Source organism: Prosopis cineraria, unplaced genomic scaffold, assembly GCF_029017545.1.
Source record: "Prosopis cineraria cultivar Desert tree isolate PC_DT_omini unplaced genomic scaffold, ASM2901754v1 PC1, whole genome shotgun sequence".
Lineage (NCBI taxonomy): Eukaryota > Viridiplantae > Streptophyta > Magnoliopsida > Fabales > Fabaceae > Prosopis > Prosopis cineraria.
The window spans coordinates 49,278,792-49,303,598 of record NW_026555332.1 but is presented as its reverse complement, the minus strand read 5'-3'; the positions used below and the strand labels follow the sequence as shown (position 1 = coordinate 49,303,598).

At 31.6% G+C, this 24,807-nt stretch overlaps 2 protein-coding genes across 2 annotated transcripts; both read left to right on the top strand.

Moving 5' to 3' along the window:
* Window positions 1-552: 552 nt before the first annotated feature.
* LOC129306578 (D-lactate dehydrogenase [cytochrome], mitochondrial) lies at window positions 553-11,745 on the top strand. Its single transcript, XM_054947258.1, has 18 exons — window positions 553-1,003; window positions 1,679-1,772; window positions 1,929-2,029; window positions 2,642-2,690; window positions 2,974-3,066; window positions 3,776-3,890; window positions 4,023-4,083; window positions 4,979-5,015; window positions 5,089-5,150; window positions 6,361-6,457; window positions 7,307-7,381; window positions 7,595-7,703; window positions 8,242-8,351; window positions 9,256-9,318; window positions 9,806-9,885; window positions 10,027-10,157; window positions 10,674-10,717; window positions 11,195-11,745. Exons 1-18 carry the CDS (start codon window positions 738-740, stop codon window positions 11,312-11,314), a joined length of 1,707 nt encoding a protein of 568 aa, XP_054803233.1. The 5' UTR covers window positions 553-737; the 3' UTR covers window positions 11,315-11,745.
* A 7,771-nt stretch (window positions 11,746-19,516) lies between these two features.
* On the top strand, window positions 19,517-23,129 carry LOC129311289 (probable carboxylesterase 15). Its single transcript, XM_054953505.1, has 2 exons — window positions 19,517-20,222; window positions 22,497-23,129. Exons 1-2 carry the CDS (start codon window positions 19,558-19,560, stop codon window positions 22,801-22,803), a joined length of 972 nt encoding a protein of 323 aa, XP_054809480.1. The 5' UTR covers window positions 19,517-19,557; the 3' UTR covers window positions 22,804-23,129.
* Window positions 23,130-24,807: the final 1,678 nt, after the last annotated feature.

Genomic DNA, 24,807 nt, shown 5'->3' with positions numbered 1-24,807 from the left:
AAATTTAAAAAATGAAGGTAGGGGAAAAAATGAATTGAATAAAACATATTAAAAATGGGTCCCATTATCAAACATGAACCTCCACTTGACTTGCCGATTAGGCATTTAACAGTTAAAATTAAGAGTTACTCCATTTGGTTTCCTTTTTAAGGTACTTTCTAAAATGTCTATTTGATTCCTTTTATGAGTCACGGTGTGATTTTGTAAGTAATATTTGAAAAATATTTTTAAAATTATCCTTCATGAGAGAGAAAAAATAATATGACATTACTTTTTGAATTTATTATATATGTACATATTTGAAATTTTATACATTCTTATTCTTTATAAATTTTTTTACATGAATATTGATAGATTGATAGAAATGACTTATAAAAAAAAAAGAAGAAGTACTTGTCAATGCAGTTAAACTATTAGATTAGGGCAAAATTATATGATTTTGAAAAATATTGGGATGATATTATACTTTTAAAAACATAAGAATATCAACTGTGCTTTCTTGAAGACGTCTTGGGCCGTTCTAAAACTAAAATTGTGCTTAAAAAAAACTGCAAACATGCACTAGCGCGGGCAGTAAGTGGCTCTAACTAATCTGGTCATTTGAGGATCGACTCTCGAGCTTCCTCTATACTATCGTCGTGGAAGCAAGGAGTGAAGGGCGAAGCTGTTGGCTCCTCATCGGATAGCTCTTCCCCCACTTCTTCACTCTTTGTCCCTCCGTTGAATTGTTTTCGACAATGGCTTATTTCTTCTCCCGGTTTTCCCGTCTGCGCTCTTCGTCGAAGTGTTTCTACGAGAATCTGAGAACCCTAAATTTCCATAACTTCAGGACCCAGAAAAATGCACACGCTAGAAATGTTATGGACTTCGAGAGAGCAAAGAAGCCATGGATGACATGGTCAAGCTCCGTGCTTCCTTTGGCTCTCGCATTTTCTGCCGGATCACTTGCTTTAAAACCCCAGTTCAATCCTTCATTATGTGACGCTCCTAATTCCAATAGTCGGTGAGTTTTTCTTTCGGCTCACCAATCCGTTTCAGCATGTCATAAAGTATCTGTTTTGAACACTCTGAGGCGATGGACTCTTTAAACGCGTTTATGGAACAAGAAGACGAATAGATTATGCAAATACAGCTGGTTATCCTCAGTGGAAATTAAGCTGGGGGAAATGGAAAGGGAGAAGGTTGAATGTTATCTCTATATATTCTTTCTTCACTCTTTTTGCTCAACTCCTTTATATTGTTCTACGGCAAATCACTGTTTCAAGTGCCATCTGCTAGATGTGTTAGCATATTGCCACTGTTTATTCTTTCAAACTGTCGCCATGTCGCTCTAAGTCGATAAGTAACTTATTTCATAGCTATGTTTCATTTCATCTTTTTTTTTTTTTGCCCCTTATTGCAATAATGTTGAATGCAAAGTAAATTTTGGACATATAATATGTTTTTCAATGATGATACTAGCTTGCATAAGCTCTGATCCTTCCCTGTACTGCTATATTGCAACTAATTCTCTTGATTTTTTTGGGAACTGTTGACTTTTTTTGGATCAAAATTTTCTCCTCCCCTCTTTACGCCAATTATAGTAACCGAGCAAACGGTGAAATTGCACATTTGCGTGCCTCAAAGAGGCAAGTTATTTATAATGTGAATGACATGGATATTCTTATATGGATGATAGACTGGGGGGGAAAGATAGCACCCAGTTTGTGGTTAAGGGATCACAAAAAGAAATTCCACAGGTTCTTCTCAAGGAGTTGGAAGCCATCTGTCAGGTGCGGGATTCAATTTAATTGCAAGGAACTCATAGACTTAAATAAAGAGAAGAAATGAATGCCTCAAAATGCCTAGATGGATTGTACTGTTCAAATAGGTTGGGTTTAAAACTTCAATCTCATGGTTAATGGTTTGAGTCCTTTATAATTCGACAGGATAACATGACACTTGATTACGATGAGAGATATATCCATGGAAAACCACAGAATAGCTTTCACAAAGCTGTTAACATACCTGATGTAATTGTTTATCCGAGGTGAGACTAACTGTTTACTTTCAACTGAGATATTTATGGCCACTGCAGTTTGCTTGTGATATTGATTTATGCCTAATGAGCTATGAAGCAGTTTTCCCTTTGCTTTTTTGGCTGAAAGGTTGTTTGAAAATAGACAAAACTGATGAAATCTAGTTGATTTCTTTGTTAAATGATTATATAGATAAATTAATAGTCAAAGTATGCTTTCATTTACATTTGGTCTCTGAATCCCACGGAACATCATTTTTCTATTTCCAATCCTTTCCTTTGTGCACACCTGATGCTTTTTACTTATTTTATTGAAAGGTGATGCAACGACTTCTGTAGCATACATTAAAGTTTTATAAGAGAAACATTATAAGGTCACCCATGCTAATGTGATATTCGATTTTTTATATTTCGTACTATTGATTTCAATTATGCATGTATTTTCTCTATAATTTTGACCAAAAGATAAAAAAAATTTCCATACTTCATACGATATCAAGAATGGACATGGTTAAGCCCAAGAAAGTAGGGGAGATTATTGATTCGCTAGATATGTTCTTGGAGTTAATGGTAAGGTCTTCACATATTTTTTCTCTCATGTGGTGATATTAATCATATTTGCAGATCTGAAGAGGAAGTCTCCAAAATTGTTCAAGCATGTAACAATTATAAGGTTTGAGTATCTTCAACTTAACCCACAATTCTAAGCAAGTTTAAGCTTATTGATTTGCCTTCTAGAATTTGTAGCATAAATTTTTATAGGATCTGGCCAAGTCTATATCCTTGATACATCTTTTGCAATCCTGCCCACTAAATTGCAATTTCCATGTTACTTCAGATCTCACAAACTTCATTTCTGTTCTTAGTTTAGCTTTGTGCTTGCTAGAGGTATAATGCTCATATTGGTTATGTTTCTCAGAAACTGCTGACCTAGGTTTTCCTTCTATTTATAACAGGTTCCTATTGTACCCTATGGTGGTGCTACATCGATCGAGGGTCACACCTTATCCCCTAATGGAGGGGTTTGCATTGACATGTCATTAATGAAAGTCTGTACCTGTTTATTTTCTATGATAGTGAAATATCTAAATGTAGTTATTTCAATTATTAAATCCGTCCTTTTTTTCTGTGGAATTGGTCTGACATCTTTTAGTTACAATCCCTGTCTTCACATATCTCCATAAATCAGGCGTGTTATACTTCTAGGAGGATTAAATATTTTTCCTTGAGAAGGGTTATGTTTCAACTTTTTTGAGGATAAAGAAAGTCATGTTTTTTGGGGGACAAGGAGGGGCATCAAAGGCAAGAGGGGGAAAGTGATCTCAAGCTGAAGTATGTTCTCAAGGTCGTATTGGAGAGGTGGGCAGAAGAATGAGGGACAGCTTTAAAAAGTTAGAAAGGATTTTCCTTCCCCTTCGGTCATTGTAATAAACTAGTGGCTTTTGTTTGATTGCATCAAAAAACTGAAGCCACATTTTTGCTTTCATTACTTGCTTCCTTTCACAAGGAACTGAATTGAATATGTACTATGAGAAAGTTGTGCTAGGAAGCAGCTAACCTCCAAATGACTGAAGCATTTTCAGTAAGATTACCATTTCAATAACTTGATTCATTAATGCTTGTACCCATGTGTTGACAAAACATTTGCATGCATTTATTCAAATTTGCAGCATAAATACAATGCATACGTGTTAAACATTAAAGATGAAACTTTCTTGAGATGTCATCTTTAGATTATAATGCCTGTTCAATTAATAGAGAGTGAAAGCATTACATGTTGAAGACATGGATGTGGTTGTTGAGCCTGGAATTGGATGGATTGAGCTTAATGAGTACTTAGAACCTTATGGTCTATTTTTTCCACTTGATCCAGGTTAGTTGAATGTCATTGTAAGACAATTTGCGTAGAATATTTATTTCCTATATTTGGTGGAAAAACTGGAAGAAATCAATAGTTTCAATTGCATATCCCTTGAATAGTGAAATTTCTACATGTTATGTGTAGGCCCTGGTGCAAGCATTGGAGGCATGTGTGCCACCCGCTGTTCTGGTTCATTGGCTGTCAGGTGGTCACTTTCCTCTGTTTCTATAGTATTTCATATAATGTTGATAAACGCTGTTGTGTTCTGGCTTTGGCATACATCACAGTTTCTATTACTCTTTAGTCACCAATCTGTGCAATCGCGTACTGTTGTCATTTAGCCTTTTGTAGGATTTGCATAGATGCCTTGCTGTTTCCTTTCTAGTTTCTACTCATATGCATACCCGCACAAGTGCACATATATAAGGCGAATTTACATCAGCCAATCTTTCTTCACTTTTTACTTTTTATTTCTTTGGTTTTTTTGGAACAATTAGTGTGAATTTAATCACATAATTATAAAATTTTATACTGAAAAATGGCTTTTTTTTAGCTACTTCATACTTTAGAATGTGGGTGTCCTTCATTGATTCAGCTGTACGTTATAATCTAGCCCTATGCCTACTTTTCAGTTTTATTTTTGTTTTACAGATGAATTTGCACTTATCATCCTTATTTTTTGACTTTTTAAACTCTTTTTCCATGTATAGAATCATGGTTAAATTCCTCTTTGTTACATCATAATCTCTTTAGGACGCCTGACATTATAATTCAAACTTCTACTTCTGTTTTTATTTGTTTCAAATGCCTTGTTTGTCATTGTACCATTTCTACTTTCACCTTTTGTTATCATGCACTCCCTTAGTCCCTATTATAATGTGTTTTCAACTACTTTACTAAAACCAAAGAATGATAGTTAACTCATTAAATATGCCTTAAAATGAAAAAAATCTAGCCTTTATTTAAAAATAGAAAGAGAGAGATGCACAATATACGATGAGCCATAAAATTAAATTTACAATGGGGATAAAATCAGAAAATGGTAAAATTAAATTTATGATGCTAGGCATAATGGTTTGGTTCGCCTCACTAATTTGCAGGTATGGAACTATGCGTGACAATGTCATCAGTCTCAAGGTTTGTTAAACCCAATCTTTGGTTTCTGATGCATCGATGTAATTTTGTATTTATTATGCTACATGTGTTCCAGGTAGTTCTTGCCAATGGAGATATTGTTAAGACAGCCTCTCGTGCAAGGAAGAGTGCAGCTGGGTTTGTTTTATTCCATTTCTCTATGGCTAAAATACATAAAACTCCCTTGAATTTTGAGCGAAGTGCATATAACTCCTTTCACTTTTAAAAGTTTAAAATTAACTCCCTTAACCTTTAATTTTGTTTTTCAAAGTCCCTACTGTTAATTTTATTATTTTTTTTATAAGGATTAAAATGTCATTTAACTAAAAAAAGTTATTAAACAAAAATATTATATTGTAGAATTATTTATAATCAATTTCTTATATTTTTTATATAGTTAAAGCATTGATAGCCAAACAAATGTTATTATCACTATAAAAAATTTTAAATTTTTATGTTTACGTTAGCTTTATCAATTTTTTTTGTTTTCAATAGTGTATAGTTTTATTGTTTTAAAGAATAAATTTTTATTTATATTTTCATGTTAAATTAATGTAATGCACATGGCTATAATATTTAAAATTTTAAATATTATCATGTTAGATTAATTTATCCTTTAATACAAGAAAATTTTACATCATTGATAACAAAAAAATGGATAAAACTAATACAAAAGTAAATATTTAAAATTTTATAGTGATGATAATATTCTTTTATTATCAATACCTAAACCATTCAAAAAAAATATAAGAAATTGATTAGCCATAGTTCTACGATATAACATTTTGTTTAATAATATTTTTTAGTTAAATGACATTTTAACCTTTATGAAAAAATAATATAATTAACAGCAGGGGGTTTTAAAAAACAAAATTAAAGGGTAAGGGGTTAATTTTAAATTTTTAAAGGTGAAGGGAGTCGTGTAACTGCTTCAAAATTGTGGAGGGTTTTATGCATTTTAGTCTTTATCCATTAATTTTACTTCTATTTTTTCCCCCCCAATTTGTTCCTTTTGAGACATAGACAAAAGAAAGAATGTGAGTAAATGAGGAAACAAGAAAGGGGGATATGAAATGGTAAATTTTATTCTCTATCACAAGATAATATATAGACAAGAAAGGGGGCGGCATCAGGGGGTTGGAATCTGTTAAAGTCAAACTTATCTGTAATGATCAAGAAAGTACAAAGACAGTGGATAAGATAACCCTTAGCATAGATTAGCATGATTAGTTGGACTTCAATATAGAAAATGTGTGATTAGTTTTAATTTTGATTTAATTGCAATGTGATGTTAGTTGTTTCATGTTTTGTGACTCTAATATTAATGGTATTAAATTATACATCTTAGGTATGATTTGACCCGCCTGATGATTGGAAGTGAAGGAACTCTTGGTGTAATAACAGAAGTAACACTGAGGCTTCAGAAAGTTCCCCAACATTCAGTGGTATGACTATGTTGTTATTTTATTTCATTCGTTGAATTTGTTTTTTCTCTCCAACTTTTCTCTGGTCCACTGACCTATAGTTGTGATCAATTTATTGCACATATGTGTCTATGCCGTCGTAATGTGATAAGAGATTTAACTTGAATGGCATGTTTTAGTGGAAGTTGTGTCATCCAAATTTTAAGCTTTGGTGGGATGGTCACCTATTTCTGGTTCCTGCCCGAGAAAGTTGTTGGTTTGGAAGCAGCTCATCATAGTTGATTGTGCTTGTACCTTTAGGACATCTCTACCTTTTTTCACTTGGTTATTCCTATAAATAACTTAGTTATTCTCTCACTAACTTATGATATCAATTTTCTTCGTAGCTCTTAATTTACATGTATTCATCTCCATATATGCAATCCTTAAAATGATTAAGTACAAGTTGCCCTTCATCTATTTATATCCGTCTCTAATATGCTCCTACATCCTAACAAGATATAGTATAATATAATCTTTCAAATTATTTGGAGGCGCATTCAGCTGTCAATATACTATAATTTTATTTAAGTCATCATGCCATCCCTTGCTAAATTGGATGAGAAAGGGTTTATTATTTTAAATCTCAATTGCTGCTTCTATCAAATTATCATTTTCTCATCGAATATCTTCAGGCACTTCCTTTTGTACCATACATAATTTTAATTATAGCTAAGTAAGATGCAAAATCTGTTTTTGGTGACAACTCCATTCTTTTTACATGTAGCAAATATTTCTCTGGATAACTCATTTATATGACATCTGCTTGCTGTAAGTTCTTGTTTTGGGTTGTTGCTATACCCATGGATTGTCTAAGTTGTTGAACTACAGGTTGCAATGTGCAATTTTCCTTCTGTAAAGGATGCAGCAGATGTTGCTATTGCCACCATGATGTCTGGTATACAGGTGGGACTCTGGCCTTAAATTTGGTCTCTGAGGAGACTTGATAGTATGGGATATCAAGTCCCACATTGAATAGTATGGGATGTTCAATAGGGTATATAAGTGGGTTGGTTCTCCCACTTCAACAGCTAGCTCTTGGAGTAGGTTCCCCATCCCACTTAGGTACCCATCAGTCTCTTTCTCTTCAATCATAATTTTAAATTTATTGCTTGTTAGGTTTCAAGGGTAGAGCTATTGGATGAGGTTCAAATGAAAGCTATCAATATTGCTAATGGGAAGAATTTGCCTGAATCTCCAACATTAATGTTTGAATTTATAGGGACAGGTGAAAGATGAATTTCTTTTGCCTCTTTTTTCCCTTGACCAGAATTTACGATGCATATTTGTATGTCGCCTTCATGCATTGTGTAATTGGAGAAAATTTGTGTTGATAAGCTAATCCCAGAAGACAGAAATGAGAACAAAATAAAGAACATAAAAATCAGGAAATTTTCTTCAGATATCATTTTTCAGCTTTATTGTCTGCCGATGATTTTGGTGATTGTACAAGATGAGCACAAGAACTCATACTGACAATAATAATGCATAAGAAGAAAGAATAGATCATAAAAAACTGAATGAGGATGTAATATGCTGGACCACAAGAGTCCACAGAGGAATAAGGGTAAGAAAGGAAATCTGCTTAGATGGGTCTGTTTATTTAATATATGTCATGATGAAAAAATAAAGAATATAAAAATGGTTATAAAATCACTTACATGTATTATTCACATTGCTTTCGAAGATGTTGTTGCAGTTTTTGATAAATGCTTCTTAAGTTTTATAGTAATTGATATACCTGACTTACTGTTATATATTTTCAGAGGCATATGCTCGTGAACAAACGCAAATTGTTCAGAGAATTGTTTCTGAACACAGTGGCTCAGATTTTGTATTGGCAGAAGAACCTGCAGCTAAAAAAGAACTTTGGAAGGTAGTATTTATTCCTTTATAATATTTTGCAATCCACTCTTTCCAATCTGAGTTTGTTCTGTGAATACTCTTGCTGCTGGGCTTGTTCCTTTTAACTTATTACACTACCGAGGAGGCAAACTATGGGTGGTTATTGTTTTGAATGTGTTTTTTGATGGATGAATAACGTCTTCCAATCTTGGAAGGAAGTTACTCCTGATGCCTGTTTTGTTTTTTCTTTTTGACCATGAATATCTCACACCTTTTGGGTGGGGGACCAACATTGCTTGGGAGCGGAGGTCACCCTTTCCTACAAGTGTTTGCAGACGCCAGACTCAAGCCCTTGACATTGTCAAGGCCCCTCAACTGTTTCGTTCAAACTTGCTTACCACTTGAGCCAATACTTGTGGGCTGAGGCCTACTATTGTTATGCAATTTAGATGCCGCTATCTCTAGCTCTTTTTAACCAAAAATTAAGCTTACAGTTAGTTTACTGTTACTTGCCTGGCATAGAACATTATTCTCAATGCTCAAGATTCTTGCTTTTTTTTTCTTTTAACACTGGAGCCTAGGCATAGACTTCTTAATCACGTGTTTTAAAAATAAATAATTAAATAAAGCTTGAGTAGTTTGTTTATCCTTTTTTCTTCTAATTGAAATCAAATAAGTTACCAACTTCCCCTCTATCTTTATTGTTAAGAAGAAAATCGCAAAAGAAGATATTGGGAATCTCATTATTTATGCACAGGCAAACAGCAAAAGAAAGTTAAACTGGTGAACTGCAAATTATAGTATAGATCATCTGTGGTTAAAAGTATTAGATTGTGGTTGGCTTCTTTTTTAAGTTACCCCATTGCAACCCAATTTTTTGTTTTCTGTCAGGCTTGTAACTTATGTATTCAGGTCAATTTCTTCTTTATGTGCAGATAAGGAAGGAGGCCCTTTGGGCGTGCTTTGCATTGAAGCCTGATTTGGAGGCAATGATTTCAGTTAGTTTTGAAATTTTATATTTCTATCTCTAATGTGTTTTTGTTCAGATAATCTCAGATTGGGTGACAAAACGAGTTTCTATGAAACAACTAAAAATTTTCATTTAATCCTAATAAATGCATTTGAACCCATATTTTAAAAATATGTGTCTACTTATTCAATTTGGATTTTATAGTGCTTATAGATGTCAACATAAACAATTAGAATGACAAAATGGGTTTTATTTCAATATATTCCTCTTGCCTATGAGGGAAGCTTCCAATCTTAAAATGTCTGCCCTTGTTGCCCCCGAGATCAAAACAGTGTAAAGAATGTCTGCAGAGGCTAGTAGCATGTGAATCAATAACTTTTGCTTTGCCTGACTATTATATGGGTATCTTGATGTGCTCACACTTGCTCGGCATTTCCAAATGAGTTGAGTTCTAATTGTAATTGATTTGCCATTTCTTTAAGCCTTGCTAAGGGCACCATTCCCTGGTTTTGCAGGATGTATGTGTGCCTCTATCGCACCTTGCAGATTTAATTTCAAGGTCTAAAAAGGAACTGGATGCTTCTTCACTGGTTTGGTATGTCTGATCAGGGTGATTTTTTGTTCTGGCTATTGAACTTGGATTAAATTTTAAGATCCATGTTGTTGGATGATGATGAATGAACAAATGAACTAGTGCTCATAATGCACGTTCCGTTTGTTGCTGTCTTATTGCCAGCACTGTAATTGCCCATGCCGGTGATGGTAATTTCCACACCGTTATTCTGTTTGACCCTACCCAAGAAGAGCAACGGCAGGAGGCAGAGAGACTGAACCAATTTATGGTTCATGCTGCCTTGTCATTGGAAGGTACAGTTCATCTTGAGTTACGCGCTTGATGGAATAAAATTATTGAAATATGCTGCTAGTGTGATGCTTCTGGTTCTCTGGAGCAATCAGTGGTTTGATGTATCTCTATGCTTTTTGGTTCATATGTCACTATGCTTAGAAATCTTAAGTTTACAGTAGGGCGAAGGGGAAACAATATTCAAGAAGTCATTAGCTAGGAACATCTAGTAGTTTGAATTGAGGAAAAGTGCATGAATGCCCATGAAATTATTTTTTGGTGCATCTATGACCAAATCATTAAATTTCATTTCCACAACATAATGGTCAACATTGTTGACCTTTGACGGTTTGTTCATAGATGCACCAAAAAAATAACTTTATGGGCACTCATGCACTTTTTCTCACTTTAGGCTACTGGATGCTATTAGCCAACAACTTCTTGGGTATTTTTCCCTTTGCCTTTTACGATATGTTGCTTTCTCTCATCCTTTGTTGATAAATTATCCTAAAAATTGTTTTCTTGCAACTTTCAATCAGGAACTTGTACTGGTGAACATGGAGTTGGCACCGGGAAAATGAAGGTGCTTCATTAATATTTTTTAGTTTTTAATTTCCAGATGATCAGTTACTCGTGCAATTTTTAATGATGCATTGGCAAGTTAAAGTTTTAAACCCCGGATATATTACGATGTATATTGCTTAAAGTTTAGATCTAGGAACCTGCTTTCCTGCATTAATTGTGACATGTCTAGCAGCAGCATTAAAAGTACCTAAATGAGAAGGTGTATTTAGATTTTAGAACACCATACAATCTTAGAACACCATACAATCATACGCATGAAGAAGACATGGGAATTTTAAATTGCTAATTATTCTTTTTCTTCTAGAAAATTTGCCTTGTGGAGGTTGGCAACAGATCATAATTGAATGCTTCTTGCTTCTATTTTTCAGAATTTAAATAGTACTTTGTGGTCAAGTTTGTATGATGCCTTTACTTTTTAGATATAAAATTTTTACCCTTTTGGTAATCAAATCCTCATCCTGATTGCTTTGTCAAGTACCTGGAAGAAGAACTAGGAGTGGAAGCATTGAGGACAATGAAGAAAATAAAAACAGTCTTGGATCCCAACAATATTATGAATCCTGGAAAGCTGATTCCTCCCCATGTTTGTTTGTAATTGCCCATGAAATGCGAGAACCGTGAAGCATGTTGCTGGTGGTTGTCATTGCAGTGTCTAACCTTGTTCGGAATCTGCTTTGTGTTATCTGAAGATAGTCACACTGTACCACACAAATTCAGTGCATAGAAATGACTCGGGCCAGTTCAGATTTTCTGGCCTCTTCCTGCCTATGAAGTTTGAACCTACATAAGGCGGCTTTCTTTTTGTTGTCTGTATAATATACTGATATATTCACCCCTTGATTATCCAGGCTAGCCTCTTCTCAACTTGAGGTTACTGTTGATTGGATGTAGTGTAAAGATTATATATGTTCACAAGTTCATTTTTCACTTCAGCAAAATTGGTGATGTTTGGAATGCGGAAATTTTGATTTTCCTAACATCTAAGAAAATGAGATGTACATAATGTCATATATACTCTTTCCTGTCCTTTTTGTAAGGCCTTGTTAACTACTTTTCTGAGATTAAGAAAATTAGTTAAAATTAGACGTCATAAATTTTTGAAAGGTGGTGAGATGAGGCATTTTTCTAAGTAATTAGCTAATTGGGGACCAGGTATCAGAGATACCGTTCCTCAGTGATGACAAAGAGAGTGACCTCCATTGGTCATTGGGATGTGCTGCTGTTAGGATATACTCAAATTGAACCATGTTCAGCGATGTTCACTTGATCATTGGTCCTTTTCTTCTTTCCTTCACTAATCCTGACAACATTCTTTTTCTGTTCTCTTTTACTAACTACTATATAGGAGATAAGTGTGCAACAGAAGTGATTCAAATATGGTCGGGGAAACAAAAGGAGAGTAACAGACAAAACAGGGGGGTCTAGCATGATTGAGCTCGGTGGTATGATTTAGCAGAAGATGGGAAGAATGAAATAGGTCTTATTTTTTACGGATCTTAAGTGAGAGTCACTATCTTATTCATATTTCTCTCTGGCTTTATCGTTTTAAAATATATGAGAATCCAATTTCATAAATTTGTAATTAAAAAAAGTATAATGAGTTGGCCAATGGAACAACTGACCCATGACATGGGGAAAGGGCATTAGGACTTTGTCTGTCTCGTTCCGGCTTCCTCACTTGCTTTAAGGTGTAAAAGCGACCCCATTCCCAACATAAGAGATAAGACCATGAGTTAGGTTCTAATCTATGATCCACATATTTCTCCACCAACTCCTGTCTCAATTTCATTAAAAACGTTGGCTCATCTCTTCAATTCTGCTTTTGCTGGCTCCGACCCAACTTCATGCGTATTTCCTTCTTGTCTTAAATATGATGATGACTTTCAACTACATCGTCGTTAAATTATTGAAATAATTTTTAAAATTAAATTTCTAAATTTATCCTTATTTAAAATCATGAATTTTTTAAAAAGTAAATTTTAACAAGGGTATTTTAAAAAATAATATTTTTCCTTTTTTATCATATTTATAAGTAACTTCCTTAAATTTTCATCACAAATTCTCTCATTTGCTCTCTATGAAATGTTAGAGAGAGAAAATATATTATTAAAATATATATATTTAATAGGGATGAGGCTAAAAAATTATTAAATTTTTAAATAGAATTAATATAAGTTTTAAGATTTTTTTAAGTTTCAATAAAATATGATAAAAGTAACTTTTAAGTAAGATAAGAAGAGTAGCATCATTTATTTGTTCTCAACCGTGGCTGATGTATAATATGTAAAAATAACGGAAGTACATTTTTTACACTCACAAAATCCACCCCCACCACCAAAAAAAAAAAAAAAGCCTTTTCCATCGCCTAGCTGTGTTACTCTTTTATAGTTATTTTCATTAAAGCCAAATTTAGGTCATCTTGGATCCTGTTTTTGGGTCAAAGTGAATTATTCAAAAAACATATTTAGAAATTTTCTTAATTTAAATTTAATATTGTTCGTGCTTGTGTATTTAGACATAGTTGAATAATATTAAATAATTATAATATACTCAAGTAATAACATATTCAAAAAACATACTCCCTCCATTCAAAAAAATAAAGTATTTTTTGAGAGGTTAGATGTTCAAAAATGTAAGACAATTTTAGTATTTTAAGGTGTAATCATTACCTATTTTTAAAAGTATTCCCATTGAATAAATTACTTTATATTTATTTTAGAATAAAACACCTTTTTAAATAGGAGTAAATATAAAAAGATATGATTAGTTTAAAAATAAGTAACTACTTTATTAAAGGTAAGATTCAATTAAAAATATCTTATATTTTAAAAAAAGAGGAAGTATTTAACATTTTAAGATATTAGTTAAACTTTACTTACTAGTTTGAATGAAAATAAATATATGCAAATTTTTAGCATAATATCAAGTTATTGAAATGAAATTTTTTTAAAAAAATCAACTAAAAATACAAATAATTATAATAGATAATATTACCATCTAAATTATGTTTAGGAAAAATCTTATATGTTTAGTCTTATGTATTTAAGGTACTTTTTTCTAACTAAATCAAACATGTGTATCTTTTATATATTATTTATTCTACAATAAATTCTTCTTGATATTATTAACATATTAAAGTCCACATGTTTTGATTTGATTATACAAAAAGTATTTTATGTATATAAAGCGAAATATATGAATCTTGCCTATATGTTTAGGTAAAATTGTGCTATGTGTTTATGTTATGAGTTTATCTATGGCTTTCAAGTTTACTTTCAATTAACAATAACTCTTAAGTAAAGTTATTGACTTATTTTTACAGTGCATTTTATTTTTAAATTATTATTTTTATTTTTTAAAGGGAAAATAGCAATGAAGGACTGTTGAAGGAAATTTATATCAATTAATAACTAATTATTATTAAAATTTGAATGAAAAAGATCTAAATGAACTGTTGTTAATTTAAAATAAATTATTGTTAAAACTGAATAAATACATGCTAAAAAAAGACTAATCTAAATTGATAAGTATCTATTTAAATTTTAACAGTAAATAATTCTTAATTAATATAAATTTCCTTCAACGGTCATTGATTGATATTTTTCCTTTTTAAAATGATAATTTTATAAGAAAATTATGCACACTATTATCTATTTTTTTTGTATTTATGTCCCAAGATAGTATCAAACAAATAATCATGTAGCATCACATAGATTTATTTCATATATTCTAAAAATTAAATGCAGAATTTTTTAATATCCCATTCATGATCTTCTTCTCATCTTCCTCCTCCTTTCTAGTAATTGAATAGGAAACTTTTAAACGAACATCAAGCTCCAAAATTTAATGAATTTGAATTGAAAAGTTAGATTAGTTGAAATACAACCAAATTAATGTTTTAAAATATTAAATATTACATTAAACAAAAATAAAAAATTAGGACAGTGATATTTAATTACTATTGATTATCATTCTTTTGAAGGTAATTATTTTAAAAGTATGACCTTATGTGAGAATTGTCAAAGTTGCTATCGAAAGTAAAGTCAATGTCAATTATAAACTTTCATAGGTAACTTTTATATTGTCATTGAAACCTAAATTTATTAGTGATGATGTAAAAAAGTCATACTTTCAACGGACTATATAGGGTAGGTGTTGAAAGTTGCCATTGAAAGTTTTTTTTTTTTTTTTGTAGTAATACTTGGTATTAAAATTTTACATTACATGAAACTTGCCACTTACACACAAAATAACTTAAATTATTTTAGAAGGATTCACCATATACATTTATATAACCGTGATTAATTTTCTAATGACTTAATTAGACTATCAACATCTAATATTTCCCCTACTTTTTTTTTCATTTCTTTTCATTTCTTTTTAATATCAGTTAATTTTTTGTCTTTTTTAAGTCTCGGCTCTTTTTTTTACCTATTAAAGTTTTATATTAATCATAAACCAAAACTTGTCACTTACATCAAAATAACTTAAATTAGTTTGGAAAGACTTGTCACATATTTTATAGATGTGATTAATTATCTAATCACTCAATGTAATGTGATATTACAACTCCATTTTTTTTATGGTCATAGAAATGTTAGTGTAATGAACAAATCAACAAACGCTCACAATATATGCAACAAGATAGACACGGAAGATTTAAAAATGGGCATGAAAGATTTGATTTGATAGCTTCTTCTCAAATCCGTTCAGATCATTACACTACTAGAAAAATATAATTTAGCGAGGGATCATCTATTCCTCTCTAAAATACTAAGTTAGCGAGAAAATTAACGAAGGATGTTGATTTCGTAACTTGACTTAAAATTAGGGAGACAATTAGTAAGGGACTGTCAATCCCTCTCTAAAATAAGAGAATTAGCGAGAAAAATAGTGAGGGACTGTCAATCCCTCTCTGAAATAAGATAATCAATGAGGGATTTAGCGAGGGATTCTATCTCTAGCTAATTACTACAAAAAAAAATTATCTTTTGACAATGAATTTTAATTATACATTTAATTGTTTCCATTTAAAAATAATAATTAAATTTAAAAATTAACTAAAATATTCATAATAAAATTATTTAATATTTTCTTTATTTTAAGTTGATTTTCATTAATAAAATAATATTTTATTAAAAATATAATATAAAGAATAATTTAAATAAAATATAAATATTTTTAACATATTAATAATTGAAAATAAAATTTAATATGTATATGTGTGTATTTTTATAATATATTATTTGATATATTTATGTAGTTAAATATAATATATATATTAAATTTATCATATAATGCTTATAGGTGCCTTTCAGTTCAACTAACAAAGAAGGAGAGTATAAAGCTTGGAAGGTATGAGGTCAAGGGTTCAAACCTTAGCTTTTAGTATAAACATGATGAATATATGATTTGGTAAGGAGCAAGTGACATGACGTAAGGTGAACAATGACGTGTCATGAGTTGTCGCACATGTAGTAAGTGATAGGGCACGAGATGATAGGTGACATAATGGTTGACAAAGCATGAGATTGTTGATGACATGTCACAAGTTGACATCACACATGTCGGGTGATGTGGCATAATTATTTTTAAATATAAATATATTTAGTGAGGGATTCAGTCCCTAGCTAATTTTAGCGAGGGATTGAATCCCCTGTTAAATTCCTTACTAATTAGCGAGGAAAATATAATTCCTCGCTAAATTTAACGAGCTTTTTTTTAATTACGAATTTAGCAAGGGATAAAATTCGTAGCTAAAATGCAATTTAGCTACGAAAAATGACATTTAACGCGCTAAATTCAATTTTTCTAGTAGTGTTACAACTGCTTTTAAATTAATCACTTGTTTAAGGCTTATGCCTTAAGCAACAAAATGCATTTGTCTTCTATTCATATATTAGTCTAGTTTTATTTATAAAGTACTTTCAACATGTTTTATTATAATTAAAAAAAACTTTAAGACTCAATAATTATGTCTAAAAATTTAATAATTTTTTAATTTTATTCTTATTAAATATGTATAATTTAAAAATATATTTTATTTTTCCAACAATTAATAGAGGTCAATAAAATTTACAATAAAAATTTAACGAGGTGATTTATAAATAAAAAAAAAATCTTCTTTTCTTATTTTATAAATAGGATTAGGGGTGTAAACTGTAAAGCCATGCACGATTCTCCACTACGCTTTTAAGTTTTGTCATCGCATGCTCGTTAACATATGATTAGGATTATGATTAGCCTCGTCAAAAGAAGCAACAAAACGACTGTAGTTAATTGCTGTCTGATCTCAGATTTAAAACCTAGATTAACGAGATTAATTTATTCATACGGATGCCTGACAGCACTGCAATTAAATGTAATCCACGTGTATATATCACAGTCATACTAATTTTCATATAGCATCAATTCCTTTCCATTATTAAATATAAGAGATTATTTGGTACTCTTTTTATCTCAAAAGATACTTTAGATAAAATTTTATGTATTAATAAAAAATCACCAAATACACTTTATAATTTTATTTTTTAAAAAAATATAAATTTTTAAAAATAATTTTTATTTAACACTCTATTGATAATATATGAAAAGAATAATATTAAAAAAATATCATTAATAAAATTTTATTTTTATTAAAGTGTCTTAGATTTTGAAATGCTGAATTTTTTTTTAAATATTTTATAATTTGGGATAGAGGAAGTATATGTTAACATGGCTCAAAAATTATATCAACTTTGTTCCTTTTAATTATTATTTGTCTGTTTAATGCTGAAAAAATGTTGGTTAATTTTATTTTAGAAATATGCTACTGTACTATATAGTATACACATACGAGCTTTGTTTTGCTACCATATTATATGCTCCTTTTCGAACTCATCTAATGCCATATGGCGTGAGATTAGTGGCCTAACACCGTAACACGTAAGCCATTACCTAATTAACACGTAATCATATTGCTTATAATCAAAATGAAAATGCTCGGCCACTAGCCAAACGTGGCTTTATTCGTGGTACCACCACTATTATTAGTAGGACCAAGACCAAGACCAACACACGACGTTTCTTCCAAAAAAAAAAAAAAAGGACATAAATATGCATTCACACCCAAGAACCAAGATACTTCTTGGACTGGAACTAGATTAGCTTCTTCCTTGTTTGTTTATTTATGCTGACTAAATATTTTAATGTTCGTATCGACGCTATTTTGGAGCATTATTATCCTGATGGCCTGGTTTCTTCCCTCGAAACCATCGAGCAGTTTTTCAAACGCCATCTTAAAGAACCCCAAAAAACAAAAAACATGGGTGAGTCTCATGATTCCTTCAAAAAATATATATCTTTGTCTGGTTCTACATATTTAAATGATGAGTCAAATTCGCTGGAGTTGCATGTGGTCAACCGTGCGACACTAATTCTAAGAATTCTGATCGATATGATTTTTTTTTTTTGACCAACCGACATGATTATGATATAAGAAATTCCCCATTAATAGAGTCCAAGTTTACTAGTGACCCTCGTTCAGTCAAGTTCATACAGTGTGAAAATAGAAAATACGAAGCATGCAGCAAACAAAAATCGATATAGTTGAAAAGGATATGATTTATGCCTCACGATAATGTAGATTTGAAGAACCTTTTTATGGGTAACTTATAAATACCTATGTGTAGCTATTTTTTAAATTGTGAAATTTACTTTGACTCTAATAAATTTCCAAGATCCAATGAACATATACGACTTTTTGTTTGTCTGAAATAGACAAAGAAAGGGGAAACAATATAAAGTATCGTCATGTTCAATTTTCATATTCCCATGGTTAGATAAAGGATTCACTTCTAAGTGATATATATACTCGAATATAACTCTTATGTGAACAAAAGATTTAATTTACGTTATTTGGTATATGGACCTTTTCTTTTTAAAAATCGATCAGACCAATATATTTGTTCATGCATTTTTCCACTTGTTAATTTATACTTCTTTAAAATTTACATATCGTGTTTATTGGCTAAATGCAGAAAATTCAAATTTAGACGACTGACTGTATTTAGAAAAAAATAAAGTGAAAGAAGGGCAAGTAAAACGAAGTGACTTGTTAAGGAGGTGACTTCCACACATACATACGTATACACATATTTTGACTGACTTTTTGTTACCATCGCATCGTCTCTTAAATTTGCATATATGACACATTATTGGAGATGATCACAATCACGTCCAATAAATTAATTTATTAACTAAATATGCATAGAATCCAAATCAAGATTATGTTATACAGGCATGTAAGTACCACACCGATATCTCATCCTAGATTATAATTAATGAAATACGCTTAAAATTAAAGGCATAACCATATTTTATAAAATTTTATTACTTACGTGAGTTGATGTAAAAAATGTTATATTTCAAGTGAACTTTTCAAAATCCAAGACCATATCACATTTATAAATAAAAATTCCACGAGCATATATATTTTACATACAGGATCTTTATAAAATGACAGCGTATAAGAAAAAAGAGAAACCCAAACCAATTCTCCAAAATAACAAAAACTGCATCACGTATGATCAAGAGCCACCCATTCCCAAAGCTCATCCCATCTGCGAAGTTGATATTCAAAGAACAAAATTAATAAACCAACCAACAGAAAATTACGAATTATAAAAAGGACAAACCAATGGCTCCGCATGCATGTGCCCCTGCCACTATATCGTGAAATTACACAACCACCCTCCTCAGCTCATTCCCTCTATATATACCAATCTATGTATGAATCCTCTCTCAAGGTAATCGAATTTACCAATCAACTAGAACTATAACCCATTAGAGTTTAGACCTATGGGTTCTCTTCCCCATATAGTCGAGGACTGCATGGGCTTCCTCCAACTCTACAGCGATGGCTCCATTTTCCGCAGCAATGACATCAAATTCAAGGATTCTATCGTTGAAGATCACTCCGTCCTCTTTAAGGACTCTCTTTTTCACCAAAGTTTCAATCTTTATCTTCGAATTTACAAGCCCCAACCATCCTCTGATTCTGATCTCACCAAAATGCCTCTGGTAATGTTCTTCCACGGCGGAGGCTTCTGCTTTGGCTCGCGTGTTTGGCCCCACGTTCATAACTGCTGCGTCCGCCTCGCTTCTGGACTCCGGGCGGTGGTGGTGGCGCCCGACTACCGGCTGGCTCCGGAGCACCGGCTCCCGGCGGCGTTGGACGACGCTGTGGAGGCACTGAGGTGGGTTCAGAGGGTGGCGTCCACGGGGGAGGATGCATGGCTGAATGGTGACGACATTGGATTTGACCGCGTGTTTATTGTGGGAGACTCGTCCGGGGGTAATATTGCGCATCATTTGGCGGTTCGGTTTGGATCCGAATCAAGATATTTGGATCCGATTCGCGTACGAGGTTATGTACTGTTGGCGCCATTTTTCGGTGGGGAGGTTCGCACCCACTCAGAGGACGGTCCCTGGGAAGAGGTTTTGAGCCTAGAAATTCTCGACAGGTATTTTTTTTGTCGTTTTTTTTTCCTTTGTCCTGGACAGGTAATAATGAATTTTTTTTTTGGCCAACAGGTAATAGTTACTATTAATTGTTGCGTAATTATACAGACTTCCCCCACATTTTCCTCTCCCACTATCTTATCCTCTACTCTGTGATAATTTGCGTGTTAGTAAGTGTTCCACTGCATTAGTCTAAAGTCCAGTTGTGTTCTTTGTCTTGTTCTTTTTGTTGGAGGGGAGACGTGCATATGTAGGGTGAGACAGGTCAATATTCTTTACATTTTCATTCTTTTTTTTTTTTTGCATTTTATATATGCAGTTAATTAGTGACTCTAAACAATTTTAACGACACGTTAAGTAAAGTTACAACTTAATCTGGGATTTAAATATTCTAAAGTTGGGATTAATGCATTTCTGTAAAAAAAAATTTCTGGTACCTTTATTTATCTTATTATTTTTAAAAATAAAAAAGCTCCCTACCTTTCTTAAAACGGAAAATTTTACAGAAATTTACCAATCCCAATTTTAAAAGATTTAAATCCCTCAATTTGTGTATGCTTGTGGTGAGATCATATGCATATATATATATATATTAGTGAATTACTTGAAATATAAAAACTCTAGACCCAGGCAAAAATAATATAAAAACATTAGAGAATAAACAGTGAATACAGTTCACATCCATATTAAAAGTAAAGCTTGAAAATTACTATCCTTGCTATCATTTAGGATGAAATAACGATATAATTACAAATTACAATGCTAAAACTTCACACGTTTTAGCGCATAAAAATCATTATTTCATAAAATATAGTATTAATAAAACATTTTCATGCGGGTCATTTTCATGCATTTTTTTTTCTGGGGGCCAGCTGATAAAAAACATACATATTTAATAAATCACTATTAAAATACAGGCGTAGCCTTTTTTGTGCCCTAAAAAACATAGTAAACATGGACCACATCATAATATATAGGAGAAGGAAGAATAAATTCAAAATAAAATGATTGGAAGGAGTGGGATACGAAGGTGAGGGAAAGGGACACGAAGGGCGGTGGGGGGTGGAGGGTAGTGGATGGGTGTGCTGTGAAAATAATGCAAATGGGAGCGTGCGTGACCTCCCTCTCATGAAAATCACTATGTGTCACTCTTCACTTCGCTTGTTTGTTTCCTCCATATGTTTACACACTTGAATATGACAACCACGTACTATTTTCCTTTCCTTCAGAGAGATCCATTCACTCTTAGCTCTTCTCTCTCCCACAAGCTAACCTCGTAAAAAACGTGAACCACCACATTCTCTGATTAATATTAAATTTCATGAAAGGTAATTTTTGAAATAACCACGTCGTCAAAGCATGTTGTATGTTGATGTTGACCCTCAACACTATCCTAATTTTTTTTGTTTTTTTATCTCACTTGGACCCGGCTCTTTTAGCTAATTAGATTTTTAAATCTATGCACATCCTCTGCCATGCGGAGAATAACACTTGTCAGTTCCATGTTGGACCTCTTCATTATATTATGTCACCCTCGTGGCGCCACCACAACTTCCACGTCAAAACACCTCGACCAATTAATTATGGAGATGGGTAAACGTATTTATCATTAGCTTTTTTGCTGGTTGTTTTTAAAAGGAATTTTGCTTTTGGGATTCCTATTCCTTTTCCACATCAATTATATTGCTTTCGCAATTATTTTATTTCCCAATTTTATGGGTCAGATCCTCCACATAGCAAGTGGCATCATATTCCTGCCATACATTTTGCACATGCTACTTTAGTTCTGTGTAAGAATATGAACTAGCTAGATTACGGACCTCTTAATATAACTATATGATTTAATATATCATATTCTAAGCAAAATGATAGTGCCACTTCACTTAAACCTAACTAATATAGACTATGTGGCAGATAAACATTTGAATTCATACAAGATTCTAATTTCAAGTTGCGTCACTTCCTCACCGTATGAAAAAGAAAAAGCCGGTGCACCCTCCCGCACATGCAAAACACCAAGGATGATTGAATCATCCAATATCGACCCACTAATTCAAATTTCACTTTCTTAATTATTTCAACAAACAAAATAATTAATTCGCATACTTTTCTCAAGTGAGGGTACGCCTAATCCAACATAAACGATGTTCTTTTCTTTTAAAGTTGAAACCTTTTTTTCCCTTTCTTTTCACAACGAAATCCCACTAGCTAGCTAGTGCATGAATAAATATGGTCCAACAAGGTTGTTGCTGATAATATTGTTGATATTGAAACAGATTTTGGAGGCTTTCCCTGCCTGTTGGAAAAAACAGAGACCATCCATTGGCCAACCCATTCGGACCAGAGAGTCCAGATCTGGGACAAGTGCAGCTCGGCCCTATTCTGGTGATCGTAGGAGGAAGAGAATTGCTGAAGGATAGGGCAAAAGATTATGCAGCAAAGCTAAAAGAACTAGGCAAGAATATTGACTACTTTGAGTTTGAGGGAAGACAACATGGCTTTTTCTCGCATGATTCCTACTCACAAGTTGCAGAAGAGGTCGTGCAAATCATTCAAGGATTCATGCTTCAAAATTCTGCTTGAAAAATCTTCTCTCTTTCATATATGTATGATTGTATTGCTCATAATTTTAACGTTAAAACAAGAGTCGATCTTTAGGATTTTAATAAGATTGGTATATAGTAGTTTGTGAATAAGATTAATGGAGTGATGCTCATAGCTTGTTTGTGGGTGTCACTGTGTGTGTGTTGTGCCGCAGGAGGAAATGGGGTTGCCATTATTGGTGTCAATATAAATAATATTTTATTTGTAGTAACGAGTGGGACGTAGAAAGATAGACAAGACAGGGATCGAAGAGCGAGGTTATTGAGTTGGGTCCAATCAAATGTCATTTTTTTCCTCTGGTTCTACTCCCCGTGTACACACAAAGAACATGGTAATATTTTTTAATAATAAAATAATTCTATTCTTGTCTTGTTAAAAAAAGAAGAGAAATTAAGTGTGTGTAGTACTTATTATCATCATAATATTAATTAATATGATTGGAGGTAAAATTAAAAAATTATTATAATTTTAATTAAATGATAAACTTTTATTAATTAGTAAAATTTGATTAAAAATACAATATATAAGAATGGAGGTAATATTTATAAATCACTTTCAACACATTTAAACACTAAAATGAAAAAAAAAATTAAACTTTATTAATTATATTTAATAAGTTTCTACATCTATATATCTCTTAATAAAGACAAAATAAACTATTTTTAATATTTTTTAACATATATTAAAGACAAAAATGTAAAGATGAATATAAAAAATAGTGATGTGTTATGTAAATATAGCTAAAATTAATATTCTCTCTCTACCATATAAATAAAATTGGAGGAATATGATATGTAAATTATTCATCTTCAAAATCCTGTGCATTGAATGTGGTAATGTTACTAAACTAATATGATTTTGTGATAATTATTGTCATCAATTATCTTCTACCATAGGCTTACGCTTGTCAGCTATTGTGAAATCAGTCGTTTTTTTCACCGGGAAAAAAAAAATTAACTACCTTTGTAAGGATTGGTTTATATTATAAATATTATCGATCAAGTTTTCTTATTATGAAATATATAACAAGCTTAGTGAACGAAATTAATGTATACTTTGATCGAAAACATAAACTTTAATCTTGTATTTGTCTGGAGTGATTGACAATAAATTTCCATCTGATTGGATTAAAATACTCAATGCACTCCACAGCGGTGAGAAGTGTTTATTTTTCCTTTTGACAAAAAACTATACAATCTCCAACAAACTATGTTATCGTAAACAATATAATTTATTTATTAAACTTTGTGTAACACATATGACAAATTTCTAGTTTTTTTGGCGAAAAGATGATCGATATCTAGTTATAATATAATTAATATCAACAAAAATTAGTCTAATTATTAAGAATATGACTCATATCTTATAAAAATGCAGATTTAATAAGTTCGTCAACATGATTCATTAATAATTTAACAAATATCTTTTTATAAGAACTCTTTTATTGTGTTTGGCTTGCAAGAAAAACTAGGAAGGAGAGAAAATAAAGAAAAGAGAAATACAATTTTATCCCATTGTACTTAGCTAAACAAGAAAAAAATAGGGACGGGAAAAAATTATTAATTTTATATAGACAATATTAATATTATTATTTATAAAAATATTTATATATAATAAAATTTAACATAATATTATATATATATAATAATTTCTATCATATTATTGATTGAATAAAAACATAATTATAAATTATTTTATCTAATACTAATAAAAAATTATTTTATTCAATTTATAATTTTATTTATTAAATTACTAAATATGTAATAATATTAAATTTTTGAAACTACAATTAAATATAAGAAACTTAACTAAAAATTTAAAATTAGCATTTTCCTAATTAATCTAAAAATTAAATTTATTTTTTGTTTAACAAAAAATCCATAATCAAAATATAATTACATTACAAATATGAAATTTTGACAATTAATAGGTAAATTTGAGAATAAAAATTTCTCTTTATATTCAAAGAGAAAAATTGGAGGT